General features: G+C 45.1%; 1 protein-coding gene and 1 long non-coding RNA gene across 4 annotated transcripts in view; one reads left to right on the top strand and one right to left on the bottom strand.

The window, feature by feature from the left end:
* Positions 1-5,176, bottom strand: part of LOC146802141 (uncharacterized) — a 73,092-nt gene extending 67,916 nt beyond the window's left edge. The window contains exon 1 of the long non-coding RNA XR_014967364.1: positions 5,032-5,176. This is a non-coding gene — a long non-coding RNA (uncharacterized LOC146802141). The remainder of the gene's footprint in view (positions 1-5,031) is intronic.
* A 339-nt stretch (positions 5,177-5,515) lies between these two features.
* CCDC169 (coiled-coil domain containing 169) overlaps positions 5,516-14,488 on the top strand; it is a 130,682-nt gene continuing 121,709 nt past the window's right edge. For 2 of the 3 annotated variants that reach the window (XM_085620408.1, XM_085620409.1), the window contains exon 1: positions 5,767-5,887. In XM_085620408.1, coding sequence (XP_085476534.1) covers positions 5,784-5,887 — 104 coding nt within the window. In that variant the 5' untranslated portion in view covers positions 5,767-5,783. Of the gene's footprint in view, positions 5,595-5,766; positions 5,888-14,488 lie in introns of those variants that run through there. The other variant, XM_085620410.1, reaches the window with a different exon arrangement.

Below are 14,488 nucleotides of genomic sequence, written 5' to 3'. Positions count from 1 at the left end.
GGGAGGGCGGTATAGTAATATACCTTTGAACGTGTATGCTTTGGTAAGTGATATGGCAAAAGAAAAAGCTTCGCAGCCATTGATGGGTATAGGATCTATTTTGATGTTATAGATATTACGATGTATCAGGGCTATACCTCCACCTCTTTTATTGACTCTGTCCAGTCTTTTAACTGAAAAATCATTAGGGGTTACGGTAGCAAAGTCAGGCCCTGAAGATGGATCGGCCCAGGTCTCGGTTAGAAATAGAAGATCCAATTTGTGGTTCTCGAGAAAAGCAAGAATTTCGTATTTGTGCTTGGGTAAGGAGCGGACATTGATGAGCGCCGCTGTGACCCTATGATTTTTAATAGGGTTGGACGATGATTCTATGGACATAGATAGTGGTAAGCCAGAGTTACGTGTGCAATTATTACATGGCATTAGGACTTCAGGCGGTATGTAGTTGTTACAGGGACACCTTTGTGAGTTCTTGGATATAATCCCGATGTTTAGCAACTGTTTTCTGGTATATATTAACGAGGCAGGTGGCTGGGCTGGCCTGGGAGAATCAGGGGGGGGGGCGCTAGGCGCGGTCCAGGCGCGGACGGGCGCAGACGGGCTTGCCTTTGGCGCGCCTTCGGCGCGCCGGCGGCGCGCCCGCTGCGCGCGTCCGCTGCGCGTTGCGCTTTGCATCTGGCTTTGTAGTGTATATGCCAGCAGCTGATTGGATGGCTGACCGGAAGTGCCGGGCCCTTCCTGTTGCACGTGATCCCTCCACACAATCCGAAAAATCGGTGGTGGAACGGGGATTATGTGCTCCTGAGTGGGTGAGTGCGCGGCGCAAAATATATTTAAAAGGTTGTAAAGAGGGTGGTGGGTTAAAACGTCACAGAGTACACAGATTCAAAATGCAACATGAAATGTGATTAATGAGCCCTTTTCCAGGCGCTCTTAACCGTTACAAGCTACAACAAAAGGCAGGAACCCTTTACCAGGCGCTCCTAACGTGCTACTACAATTTCTCAGCTCACCTTACTGAGTCTAAGCGCGTCCGCTGCGCGTTGCGCTTTGCATCTGGCTTTGTAGTGTATATGCCAGCAGCTGATTGGATGGCTGACCGGAAGTGCCGGGCCCTTCCTGTTGCACGTGATCCCTCCACACAATCCGAAAAATCGGTGGTGGAACGGGGATTATGTGCTCCTGAGTGGGTGAGTGCGCGGCGCAAAATATATTTAAAAGGTTGTAAAGAGGGTGGTGGGTTAAAACGTCACAGAGTACACAGATTCAAAATGCAACATGAAATGTGATTAATGAGCCCTTTTCCAGGCGCTCTTAACCGTTACAAGCTACAACAAAAGGCAGGAACCCTTTACCAGGCGCTCCTAACGTGCTACTACAATTTCTCAGCTCACCTTACTGAGTCTAAGCGCGTCCGCTGCGCGTTGCGCTTTGCATCTGGCTTTGTAGTGTATATGCCAGCAGCTGATTGGATGGCTGACCGGAAGTGCCGGGCCCTTCCTGTTGCACGTGATCCCTCCACACAATCCGAAAAATCGGTGGTGGAACGGGGATTATGTGCTCCTGAGTGGGTGAGTGCGCGGCGCAAAATATATTTAAAAGGTTGTAAAGAGGGTGGTGGGTTAAAACGTCACAGAGTACACAGATTCAAAATGCAACATGAAGTGTGATTAATGAGCCCTTTTCCAGGCGCTCTTAACCGTTACAAGCTACAACAAAAGGCAGGAACCCTTTACCAGGCGCTCCTAACGTGCTACTACAATTTCTCAGCTCACCTTACTGAGTCTAAGCGCGTCCGCTGCGCGTTGCGCTTTGCATCTGGCTTTGTAGTGTATATGCCAGCAGCTGATTGGATGGCTGACCGGAAGTGCCGGGCCCTTCCTGTTGCACGTGATCCCTCCACACAATCCGAAAAATCGGTGGTGGAACGGGGATTATGTGCTCCTGAGTGGGTGAGTGCGCGGCGCAAAATAAATTTAAAAGGTTGTAAAGAGGGTGGTGGGTTAAAACGTCACAGAGTACACAGATTCAAAATGCAACATGAAGTGTGATTAATGAGCCCTTTTCCAGGCGCTCTTAACCGTTACAAGCTACAACAAAAGGCAGGAACCCTTTACCAGGCGCTCCTAACGTGCTACTACAATTTCTCAGCTCACCTTACTGAGTCTAAGCGCGTCCGCTGCGCGTTGCGCTTTGCATCTGGCTTTGTAGTGTATATGCCAGCAGCTGATTGGATGGCTGACCGGAAGTGCCGGGCCCTTCCTGTTGCACGTGATCCCTCCACACAATCCGAAAAATCGGTGGTGGAACGGGGATTATGTGCTCCTGAGTGGGTGAGTGCGCGGCGCAAAATAAATTTAAAAGGTTGTAAAGAGGGTGGTGGGTTAAAACGTCACAGAGTACACAGATTCAAAATGCAACGTGAAGTGTGATTAATGAGCCCTTTTCCAGGCGCTCTTAACCGTTACAAGCTACAACAAAAGGCAGGAACCCTTTACCAGGCGCTCCTAACGTACTACTACAATTTCTCAGCTCACCTTACTGAGTCTAAGCGCGTCCGCTGCGCGTTGCGCTTTGCATCTGGCTTTGTAGTGTATATGCCAGCAGCTGATTGGATGGCTGACCGGAAGTGCCGGGCCCTTCCTGTTGCACGTGATCCCTCCACACAATCCGAAAAATCGGTGGTGGAACGGGGATTATGTGCTCCTGAGTGGGTGAGTGCGCGGCGCAAAATATATTTAAAAGGTTGTAAAGAGGGTGGTGGGTTAAAACGTCACAGAGTACACAGATTCAAAATGCAACGTGAAGTGTGATTAATGAGCCCTTTTCCAGGCGCTCTTAACCGTTACAAGCTACAACAAAAGGCAGGAACCCTTTACCAGGCGCTCCTAACGTACTACTACAATTTCTCAGCTCACCTTACTGAGTCTAAGCGCGTCCGCTGCGCGTTGCGCTTTGCATCTGGCTTTGTAGTGTATATGCCAGCAGCTGATTGGATGGCTAACCGGAAGTGCCGGGCCCTTCCTGTTGCACGTGATCCCTCCACACAATCCGAAAAATCGGTGGTGGAACGGGGATTATGTGCTCCTGAGTGGGTGAGTGCGCGGCGCAAAATATATTTAAAAGGTTGTAAAGAGGGTGGTGGGTTAAAACGTCACAGAGTACACAGATTCAAAATGCAACATGAAGTGTGATTAATGAGCCCTTTTCCAGGCGCTCTTAACCGTTACAAGCTACAACAAAAGGCAGGAACCCTTTACCAGGCGCTCCTAACGTGCTACTACAATTTCTCAGCTCACCTTACTGAGTCTGTGTTTCCGGAGTAGCGTGCTTCAACACCCCATCAGGGGTAACAAGCGCTATATCAATATTAACCTTTTTTTTTCTCTTCTATCCTTCTGCTATCCTTCCGAATCCAAATAACTGACTAACCTATCCACCACTTAAAATTTACTTGCATACTTCACTATACTAATTCAACACTAATCCTATGTGGGTCCCGGAGTAGCGTGCTACTCGCCGAAAAAGCGCTTCGACGCCTTGTCAGGGGTAGTAAGCGCTATATAAACGCAATTACAATAAAATGCAATACAACCGCACCTTGGAGGTCATCAAATGGAAACACTTCCCACATAGGATAAAAATTAAGTCAACATACTTCCAGCCACACATCCTACACAGTGTAGTATGCTAACCATGTAGGTAAGCGAAGTAAGTGCTATCTAGAAGTTGCAATACAATATTATCTGGGCACAGAGAAATTCTTGAATGTTTGCAAGTTAATGTTGAGATACGTATATTTTCAATAAATGTTAATCAATGCACTGATTAAGTAGAAATACTGAACAAAATAAACTTTTATGAATTATACGTTGTTACTATATTTTACATGGTTATTTGTTGCATGATGTACATGTTAAATTTTGCGATGGCTCGGCTCGTACTTTAGTTCTAGGAGACAACCAAGCTCGACTTAGCATTGGCTCGGCTCTGTGCAGGGCTTTAAGTGGGATGTAAAAACTAGGGGGGGCTCTCAAAGCGGCGTGGCCAAAGTAATTATGGGCGTACCTTAAAACACCAGCTAAAAATCTGTGCTTAGCAGAGTGTGCCGCCCGACTTGTATTTTGCTGTTTCTGTCATTGCATCCAGATATATGATACAAGTAACATCATACCTACAAGTTAGGACTATTGGCTTTGTCAATGGTTGCTAGTTGCTTAAGATAAATAAGCAGCAACCAGGGCTTGTATAGAATATTGAAAACGCTTCCACTTAGACTTCATTATTCGAGTTTACTCCTCTCTCTTGACATTCAAGGATAGTTGGTGGCCGGACTGTGTTAACCACCTTATCTTCCATGCTGTATTATTTTTATCCCTGATTTTGCTTCCTTACTGCCTGCCTACTATGTAATGCAATTTCCGTCTGTTTTTCTTTACAGTATGTATGTAAAGCGCTCTGATACCTACGGGTCAAGCTAGCGCTATATAAAACTTTAAAATAAATAAAATAAAAACTTAAAGCCCTGGTGAAGCCACAACAATGTTGCTGCACCTGAGTTTCAAAAAGAGAAGGGAAATCCAGAGAGAAAATGACTCTCTAAATAATTTCCCTTCCCCTACAACGCTCACCTGGCATGACGTCATGCCGTAACTTATCCACTAGTGAGAAGTGAGCAGTGCACATCGATGTGCTCACCTGGCATGAAGTCATGCCGTAACTTCTCCACTAGTGAGAAGTGAGCAGTGTGAGCAGTGCACATCGATGTGCTCACCTGGCATGACATCATGCCGTAACTTCTCCACTAGTGAGAAGTGAGCAGCACACATCGATGTGCTACTGTCACTGCAGTCCGGAAAAAACAGACCGCCTGTGTCAGGGCACAAAACAGTGTACGATACGAGACCCGTTTCGTTGCCGGTGCTCAGTACCGGTGACACCCGGCCCACTTAAAGCCCTGGCTCAATGTATTAATTTTTTGGCTTAGCTTCCAGTCCTAACATTCGAGGGTGTCCCGAGTACACAACCTACCGAAAACCGCTGCCATGCAGTCATATGCTTCTGCAACTTGCCTTGACAGACGATCCTCGTCCATCCTTGCTTTCGTTGCTTCCCCACAGCAGGAATCAGTAGATCTAGGATCCCGCTCTTCGAGACAAAAAGCGCGAAGTCTCCTCTTAGGGGACTTGTTAATCCAACCAATCAAAACACCGCGAGCATAGCTCTACAATAGCCTTTTGCAACTAGTTTGCCTTTTTTTTTATAGGAATAGTGATATATTTTAGTTGAACGCTTATCGGAATGAATTATGAATATATAATTCTGACTTCAAAATGCCAATTATTTGCTACTTCAAGATGGCCGCCTAATTTACAAAACGCAGGGCCAGCCTCGTAAGAATGACGTTTCTGTCATTCCTGTGTTACTATTCCTTCCGCTGAGGTGCCCTATGCACCCCTTGTGAGTGGCTAATTCGCTAGTTTTCTCCCCGGATCCCTAACCAGAGCTTCAAGAAACAACGAGGAGCAGTAACCATACAGCGGACAAGCACACCATCGATTATACGGCAGCAGTCAAGTGACCTCCTACATTCGGTCTTCACTTTTTCTTTTTAAATGTTTTGTAATTTGTACATTTAAGGAAGAAAAGCACGTTGTCGTGTTAGAAATATCACAATCTGGGTCAAGTACTGTCCTCTTCCGGGTCTTTCTGTCACGTGCTTCGGGCCGTCGTTTCTATGGATACGATGGTCAACAGGTTACAACATCTGTTTTAGCAAAAAAATGGCATTAGAGCCCGGAGCCATGGAAGTAGGTGCCGACGAAGAGCTGAGCACCCTCCCCACAGAGCAGCTTAGGTTGGAACTTCAGCAGGAGAGGCGCATGAAGTGAGTGCACTGACTGCAGTGTGCCTATTTTTTGCAGTTTTATATAGCGCCCCTTCGATCCGAAGGTATTGGGGCGCTTTAAATGAGCTTCAGTTACATTACCCAAGGACACATTCATTTTTGTAGGCACAGGGAGATTAAGTGATTTGCCCATATTCACAGGATGTTGAACCGACGCCTAGACTTGAACCGGGTTCCCTAGTCGGCAGCTTTCACCCTGAGCGGTGGGGTGGGGGTGTAGTGAGTTGGCATGAGTTGAGGGCAACACAATGTCGTCTTTCGGTGCGTTTTGTTTAAACTTGGGATAGGTGGAATGAAAGAAGATTTTGAGAGGAGATCAGTCCTGCAGCGACGCAAATCGAATTCTACTGGAATTGCATGGGCTTCTAATCTAGTATATTTTTTAATCCACATCTGAGTTTGTAAACGCATTTTTAGGTGTGATTCAAGATACCTTTAGCTTCTACCAAATCATATGCAATCAACATAAGTAAAGTAGAGCAATGTTTCAGCCCCCCCTCCCCCAATTATTGTTTATTGGACGTGTCACTCATATATTGCGAGCAGCCCAAACTACAGCCGTTGGTTATTGGATCTGTTAGTCATGAAATATGGAGGTTTGCCTCTTTATGGCAACTGGCCATTGGATTGACCTATTGTTTTAGGAGTCTTCATAATATGGGGTTTTCTCATAGTTTCCATCATATTGGGCTCCTTATTTTCCATTGCTGATATTCTCGCACACCACCCATCCCAAGTGCTACACCTTTAGGGTTTAATACATTTTAGTGCATTGCCTCTCATCACCACACCAGTATGTAATGTCACTCATATTTATTATTCAATCAATCATGGGTTTATAAAGTATGGTATATCACCTGTGAAGGTCTCAATGCGCTGGTTGCTAGCTGCTTCGCAGTGATCTGTTCATTTGAACTGCCAGGTCTTGAGTCCCTTCCTGAATTGCCGGAGCGAAGGTGCGGTCCTGAGGTGCAGGGGAAGGTCGTTCCAAGCTTTGGCTGCCAGGTATGAGAACAAGCGTCTTCCGCTGTTGCCCCTGCAGATCCTGGTGGTGTCTTCGAGGAAGAGGGAGGTGGATCGTGGGTGTCTACTTCATTGGTGGAAGGATAATGTATGCTGATCTTTCATTGTACAGGGCTTTGGATGCATGGTTCAGCATCTTGAACTGGCATCTCTTCCAGATCGGGAGCCAGTGCAGCTTCTTGAGGTTGGGTGTGATCTGGGTCCGTCTGGAAAGGTCGAGCATGAGCTTTGCAGCTGAGTTTTGTATTGTCTGCAGTCTCTACAGGAGTTGTGCGGTGACTCCTATGTAGATTGTTTTTCTGTAGTCCAGCCTGTTGGTGGCGAAGGCCTGAGTAATGGTCCTTCTGGTGTTGACTGGGAGCCACCTGAAGATCTTGCGGAGCATGCATAGGGTGTGGTAAAGGGGGTTGAGACTGTGTTTAACTGTTTCTTCATAGATAACTTACTATCCAAGACGATGCTGAGGTTGCGGGCGTGGTCTGTCAAGGGGGGCCAGGGGGGTGGATGGGCCGAGTTCAGCAGGCCATCATGCGTCTTTCCATGGCGAGGTATTGTTACCAAAGATGAGGATTTCTGTTTTCTCTATGTTGAACTTCAGACACTTGTCCTTTATCAAGTCAGCAATGTTCATCATACATCTGTGGAAGTTGGCTCTGGTGGTAGAGGGGTCTTCGGACAGTGAGAGGAAGAGCTGGTTGTCTTTGGCTTTTCTTCATTGCTTGAGGTCCTTAGGCTTAGATGCGTGGCAATTGGCAAGGCTGCTGTTTGATCTCAGTGCTGCTTTTGTGGTGGATTAAACCCAGATCAGTTGACTGGGGGTGAGTGCTTGCAATGTTCAACACTCCGTCCATCATTTCCTTTGGTTTTGCTTTGTTCGCCATAAGTTGGCAGGGTATGCTCAGACGTGAGTCCCTTGCTCACTTTGCCACTGGATTCGTGCAAGCCTGGCTGAAGACGGCTGAAATGCTAGAAACCGGTCCTAGGAAGCTTGTTTCCGGTCCAGGGAAGACATGGCTTGGCAGTTCAGGCTGGACTGTTCCCATGAGGCACAGGGTCAGACTGATTTGCATATGGCCATGTCTGAACTGGGGTGGCAAAGTGGGCTAAAGAATGGTGGTGGATTAAACCCAGATCAGTTGACTGGGGGTGAGTGCTTGCAACGTTCAACACTCCGTCCATTATTTCCTTTGGTTTTGCTTTGTTCGCCATAAGTTGGCAGGGTATGCTCAGATGTGAGTCCCTTGCTCACTTTGCCACTGGATTCATGCAAGCCTGGCTGAAGACGGCTGAAATGCCAGAAACCGGTCCTAGGAAGCTTGTTTCCGGTCCAGGGAAGACATGGCTTGGCAGTTCGGGCTGGACTGTTCCCATGAGGCACAGGGTCAGACTGATTTGCATATGGCCATGTCTGAACTGGGGTGGCAGAGTGGGCTAAAGAACGGTGGTGGATTAAACCCAGATCAGTTGACTGGGGGTGAGTGCTTGCAATGTTCAACACTCCGTCCATCATTTCCTTTGGTTTTGCTTTTGTAAACCCAGCACTAGTGTGTCTAATCTTTTAGAGTGCCTCAGGCAGTATGAGCCAGGCTCAGGAAAGATGAAACTGGTTGCCATGACAAATAGCTCATAGCCCTTGAAACTTTTACTAATAAGAATGGTGACACTGCCAAAGCCAAGCTAGTACTTCCGGACTGCAGCTGGAACTTAGCCAGGGCAGCCCTGATAGACTTTTCAACAGTAACTGTAAACCCTTAAGTTAATCTATGTCAGAGATGCAGTCCGAATACCTTCTTTACTTTTCACAGCATTGATTTTATTCATCTGTATGTCTCTTTTTACAGTGCATAATATGAACCGAGCTGCCTCTAGGTGGCTGGGTGAGTTCAGGTTGTTCCAGTTGAGTTGGAAAGTAGTGCGAGTTTCTCTCAGTGCCTGTCAGCAAGTCTTAGAAACATTTGGACTACATGCTCATCCACAGTTTGGCCTCTGTGCTGTGCACACAAATCGCTGGTCACGTATGTGCCAACAGAATTTACCTCTTTTTTTTTTATGTGTGAAGGTCTTACATGGTTATCGAAATCTTGACAGTGCCAAAGATAAAGTACATGACTAGTGTGTTTACAGGTAAGGAGAGAGAGGGTGGGTGTGTGGTGAAGGGGCAACATGAGAATGTGCATGCAGAGCAGCAGAGTAAAAAGATAATAAAGAGGAAGTAGGTGACGTAAGAAATGCATGTGGAAGATTTCAGAGAGGTGTAGGGAGGACAAAAACTTAAGTGGCTAACTCAGAAAAGATGTGGGAAGAATAAAGGCATTAGCGGCTAACAGAGAGAGGAGACTGGAAAACATAGACGTATGGAGGGGAAAACAGGAGTGATTGTGACACTCAGCAGACTAATACTTCTTCCACAGGCTTTAGTAATTTTTATTTCAAAGTTCAATATTTTCAGAATTGAAACATTTTCACTTCTAAATATTCACAAGAAAATCATTGTTATTATCATTTGGATGATATTGCTAACAAGCATTGCCAACACAAATAGGTCTGGCTTGTTTTTGGTGTACGTCCATTGTTGTGTGATATTTCTATATATAATAACAGAAAACACACTGAGAGGCACCCCAATACTAGTCATTGAATTGATTTACTTGTGAAAAGGTGTCAATCAAAGTGTCACATATTTGGTAGCAGAATGTCTCTTATAGGCAGGGCCACTGGAATTATGTGATTGTGTGGCAATTTTCACATAATTATAGATTTGCCACATAATCCAACATCTGCTCCATAATCTGTAGATTTTAACAAAAAAAATGTTTCTAGCTCAATGGTTCAAAAGTTTCTGAAAATGCAGTGAAATATTTTCCAGCACAGTGGAAGCCCCTTTTCAAAACTTGACTGGTCAGCTTTCTGATGCTTTTGCTATATCTGGGTGTTAAACTGGTACTAATGGGGTTCACCAATTGACATACAGTATTACCAAGTTTACAAATGATGAAATAATGAAGTAATACTATTACAAAATTTGCTGCATTATGCAGCATAGTTTGCCTTTTCATGATGATTTACTCAACCCTGCCGCCAGGCGCGCAACGCCCAATTGGCTCAAAGGGCTTCAGCCCCTCCCGTCATGTGGGTCAGCCCGGGCTGAGACAGCTTTCCGGACACCCACGCAGCCGCACCTGAGTACTTCACAGGTCTTTAAAAGACCATTTACTTGCTAACGAGGCTATGTTGTGTTTTCACCCCTTCTTAGAGCCCCTGCATCTCCACTTTGCATATTGCTGGAAGAATCAGCCCACCCTCCCCCCCCCCCAAAATCTTTAGTAGACCCCCCCCCCTGAAATTTGACTCTAGTTGCGCCTCTGCCTGCCGCATAATTTGGCCCTCTCCTGCTGCATAATTCCAGTGGCCCTCCTTACAGGCACAATGGAACCACAATAATGTTACTCATGAGATGTCTGGAAGCGTGACAGCTATGCCACGCACATCTTGACTCGCTTCTACATAGCTAGGCCATCACTGAGTATGGACAGAACAGGTGGCTGCAAGCACGGATTTGTAAACACAACGCAAAGTGGTATCACAGATGTAGGTGCACTTTCTCATCTTCTAGCACAGCACAGTGTAGTGGAGCTTAACTGTCAACATTATAATAAACGATTAATGCTCTCCAGGGTGACACAGATGCGTAGAGGCATTCCATAGTTCCGTAGGATAGTGAAGAATGAACAATGAGAATGGTGACTACTCTGAAGGAAAAAGAACAAGAGAATACAACATTTTAACAACAGGCAAAATTGGGAAAACAAAGGGAAGAGCAAATGGCAAAAATATTTACAGCTGTATTTCATATAACAGATGGAGCAAGACCATTACACGCAGTGCTTGAGGTTCACTGATGGTATTCTAGTTCTTTCCCTCTGGTCTGGCACAGTTACAATCAACATTCCAGAGGGGACTTACGAGCCTTCTTGCATACTCTGTCTTCCATTATGGTACCATTGCACGCATACTCCATACCCATACCAGTAGAATCCCGTGTTGCTTGTGAACTATTACCAAAAATCCCTTCCGAGACAATCCAGGATCTTGAGGATGTCCATATTCACACCTCACCACTCTTTTGACATTCCACACCCGTTCCACCTGGATCACCATGTTGCAGAGTTTAACTTTCACAACTTTTATAGGTTTTTCATTCTTGGAACTCCCGTTAAAAATATGACCCAGGCTAAGAACCTTAGCCACCCATCCTCTTCGAAATCAGGAACCTAAACATTTCTTTTGCGCTTTATTAACTGCTTCCTTAGCACTCTTTCATTGTTAGTTCTTCTCTTTCAGAACCACCACCTTCTCTCTCACCAGTTTTCTTTTTGAAACACCAGGGGCAAAGCTTAAATACTGAATCCCTTCCCTAAAGTAAACTGAGAGGGCTTACTTTGGTGGTACTGTGGTGTGTGATGCAGTACAGCCATATTTTCTCACCAACAAGCTTCCCTCAAATGCAAACCATTGAAGTGGGCTCAAATGATACCCTATTTAAGAGCTCTATTAAAACCGTTGGACTGGAGGACAGTAATGTGTCTGACACAATACACGTATAACAGTTCTCCTATCGCATGCAAAGTCAACGTCTCCGGATACCCATTTATGAAGGAAACCTCCTTGATAGTTTCAATAACTATTTCTGTGGTGGTGTGGCTGCCAAACATGACCACAGGAGTGGCCATTTGGATTGATAATCTACCAATACTAGGGAATATCTTGAATCGTAAAGTAACTTCCTGAAAAATACAGCAATATTAAAGACAGCATTTTCCTACGGTTGTTAAGGCTACACAATTCAATTGAGTGGCACAAACTTAGTTTCAGACATTCTTTGACGACTACTACTATATTACAAATGCTCCCTTTCAGAAACCCTTTAAGAGAGTCACAGGGCAGGCAGAGGCTACTCGGCCCAATGTTGGAGGTTGAGGTTTTTCACACCTGTTGTCCTGGGGCTCAACCTACTACAGATACTGAACAGCCGGGCCAACTGCTACTCCTTCAGCTTTTGCCTCTCAGTGGTAGCGTGGGTCTAGCAGTCCAAGACTCTAAGTAGGAACAGTAACCCTAATAAGCTGATTGCCCAGTCAAATAGTTGCTTTTGTGATAAAAGTAGTATTTCAAACAATCAAACAGAGTATATCAACAGCACACTAAATAATGTCAACACTCTCTTCAGATTGGTGCCCTAGTGTCGGCCTGGGCAGTACAAAAGAAAATGGCCCCAGTGGATCCACACTTTAAAATGACATTTAAATATCAACAACACCTGTTTAAGTCAATTACAGACGATAGTGATCATGGTAAACATTTTATTTCATGTTTAATATTAGGTTCTTATGTTCAAAATCATCACATTTGTTGAATACAATTATGAGGAGGTGCCCCGGAGGGGAGGAAGGGGAAAGTGCAGCAATGTGCAAGTGTGAAGGTAAGTGAGAGAGGGAGGGCAGTGAACAGGGGTAATTTAAATACACATACAATTGTTTTTAGTCTCACCCTGTTTCCATCACCTGTACATAATCAAGGTCCCCCTTTTAATTATCCCTAGGTGCCCCCTATTTGCTCCTGATGAAGACCCTACTGTAAGGACCCCACTTGCCTACAATTAACCCTGGGTTGAAGTTTCAACGGTTTTATTTTGTGTGAACCCTTTTGGACAACAGTGATAGATTCACCGTGTTCTCTTATGTTATGGTTTTGTAAACAGGTTAGCCTTTGATAAGTCTGGATTGGCCTTCTATGATTTGGATGTACATATTGTTCGCTGCCCTCCCTCTTTCCCTTACCTTCACACTTGCACATTGCTGCACTTTCCCCTTCCTCCCCTCCGGGACACCTCCTCATGATTGTATTCAACCAATGTGATGATTTTGAACATAAGAACCTAATGTTCAACATGAAATAAAATGTTTACCATGATCACTATCATCTGTAATTGACTTAAACAGGTGTTGTTGATATTTAAATGTCATTTTAAAGTGTGTATCCACTGAGGCCATTTTACCTTCAACTAGCCTTTCCAGGTGCTCGGCTTAAAAAATAGAAGCCACAGGCCTCCATATAATGTACAACTCGTAGGTGCACATACAAGACAGTACTCACATGCAAGCATTACGTGCTACCCGGTACTATATACAGTAATCATGTAGTCCATGGGTGAGTTAAGTAAACGGCGACAAAACTTTACATGAGTAGGCTGGTAGGCTCCACTCCAATGACACAGATAAAAAGGCCCGTTTACACTACTGATTCATGAAACTCAAAACTGGTATGCTGCCACCACTGCACTTGTATCATTTGACTACTGGCAAGGGAATGCCATCTATCTACCACTACTTGGTGCGCCCCTCTTAGTCTAACTAAACGCATTACCAAGAGACAGGTCTAGGTCATGGAGTACACGCATGATATGTGTTTGCCCATGACCAAAAATCAGCACAAGGGTCCAGATATCCAGCAGCTGGTACTTCAGGATAGGGGTACACGTCTATAACCATGAAGGGAACTTTTCCATCCCAGCACTCCTCCCACACACCTGATGCAACCTTATCCAGGACAGGTCATGAGATAACATTCTTGACGTTATCATGAAGGACATCCTTGATGTCCTTTATGGGTAGTCCTCAGTACTTTGTCTCGTAAGGACTGTATACCTACACACTTCCCTGCTTTGAACAAAAGTTCGCCATTGACCTCTAACGCAGTAGAAACATGCCAATAAGGAAGAACCTCTGAATCCAAACATTTGTGATTGGTCCTCCCACAAGGGCCCAAATCTTAATAGAACTGAGGAACTCATCCTCCTCATCTGCCTCATTCTGGTCACTCTTGCCAGTACCCCAAATTCTTAAAGATTACAACCAAGTCACTGTTCATTATTCCAACTCCTGCGTCCGACTAATGGTGAACTCTCAACAAACAATCAACCATCTCTGTTTTTCTTGCCCAGAACATACTCTATCTGGAAACTGTACTCTAGCAACCTGAAAACTAAACAGGCTGTGCACCTTGTCAAGTTCAACCCTACACAGGAAGGAAAATCTCCACTAGAGGTCTATGATCTGAACTAAGAAAGATATGGCTCCCCCAAATATATATTCTAAAATATTCTATGATCCACATGCATGCCAGCAGCTCTTTTGGTATTACGTCCTTTCTGTGACATTCAAAGTCCATGCCACAAACTCCACATTCCACTCATCTTTGCCCAATATCTGAGATACCAGCTCCTACTCCATAAATGTCACATCCTCTCCCAATACAATCATTTCCCACACAGACTGGTTACAAGGTGAGAGCATGGACAATCTCCCACTTGAACTGTTCAAACACCCTTTGCTTACAAATTTGCTGTAATATTTGCAGAGCCCTGCAAAAGTTAAGACTTTCTCCTTGCTGCCCATGGCATGGGCCTTTTATATTGCCTCAACTAGTGTACTTTTAGTAAACATTCCGTCCCCAACACAGTTTCCTAGAGAGTCTACTATACAACAGAAATGTTTGTAG

Source organism: Triturus cristatus, chromosome 8, assembly GCF_964204655.1.
Source record: "Triturus cristatus chromosome 8, aTriCri1.1, whole genome shotgun sequence".
In the NCBI taxonomy this organism is placed as follows: Eukaryota; Metazoa; Chordata; class Amphibia; order Caudata; family Salamandridae; genus Triturus; species Triturus cristatus.
Note: the sequence above shows the minus strand (reverse complement) of the source record. Positions and strands in the feature narration are given on the sequence as shown.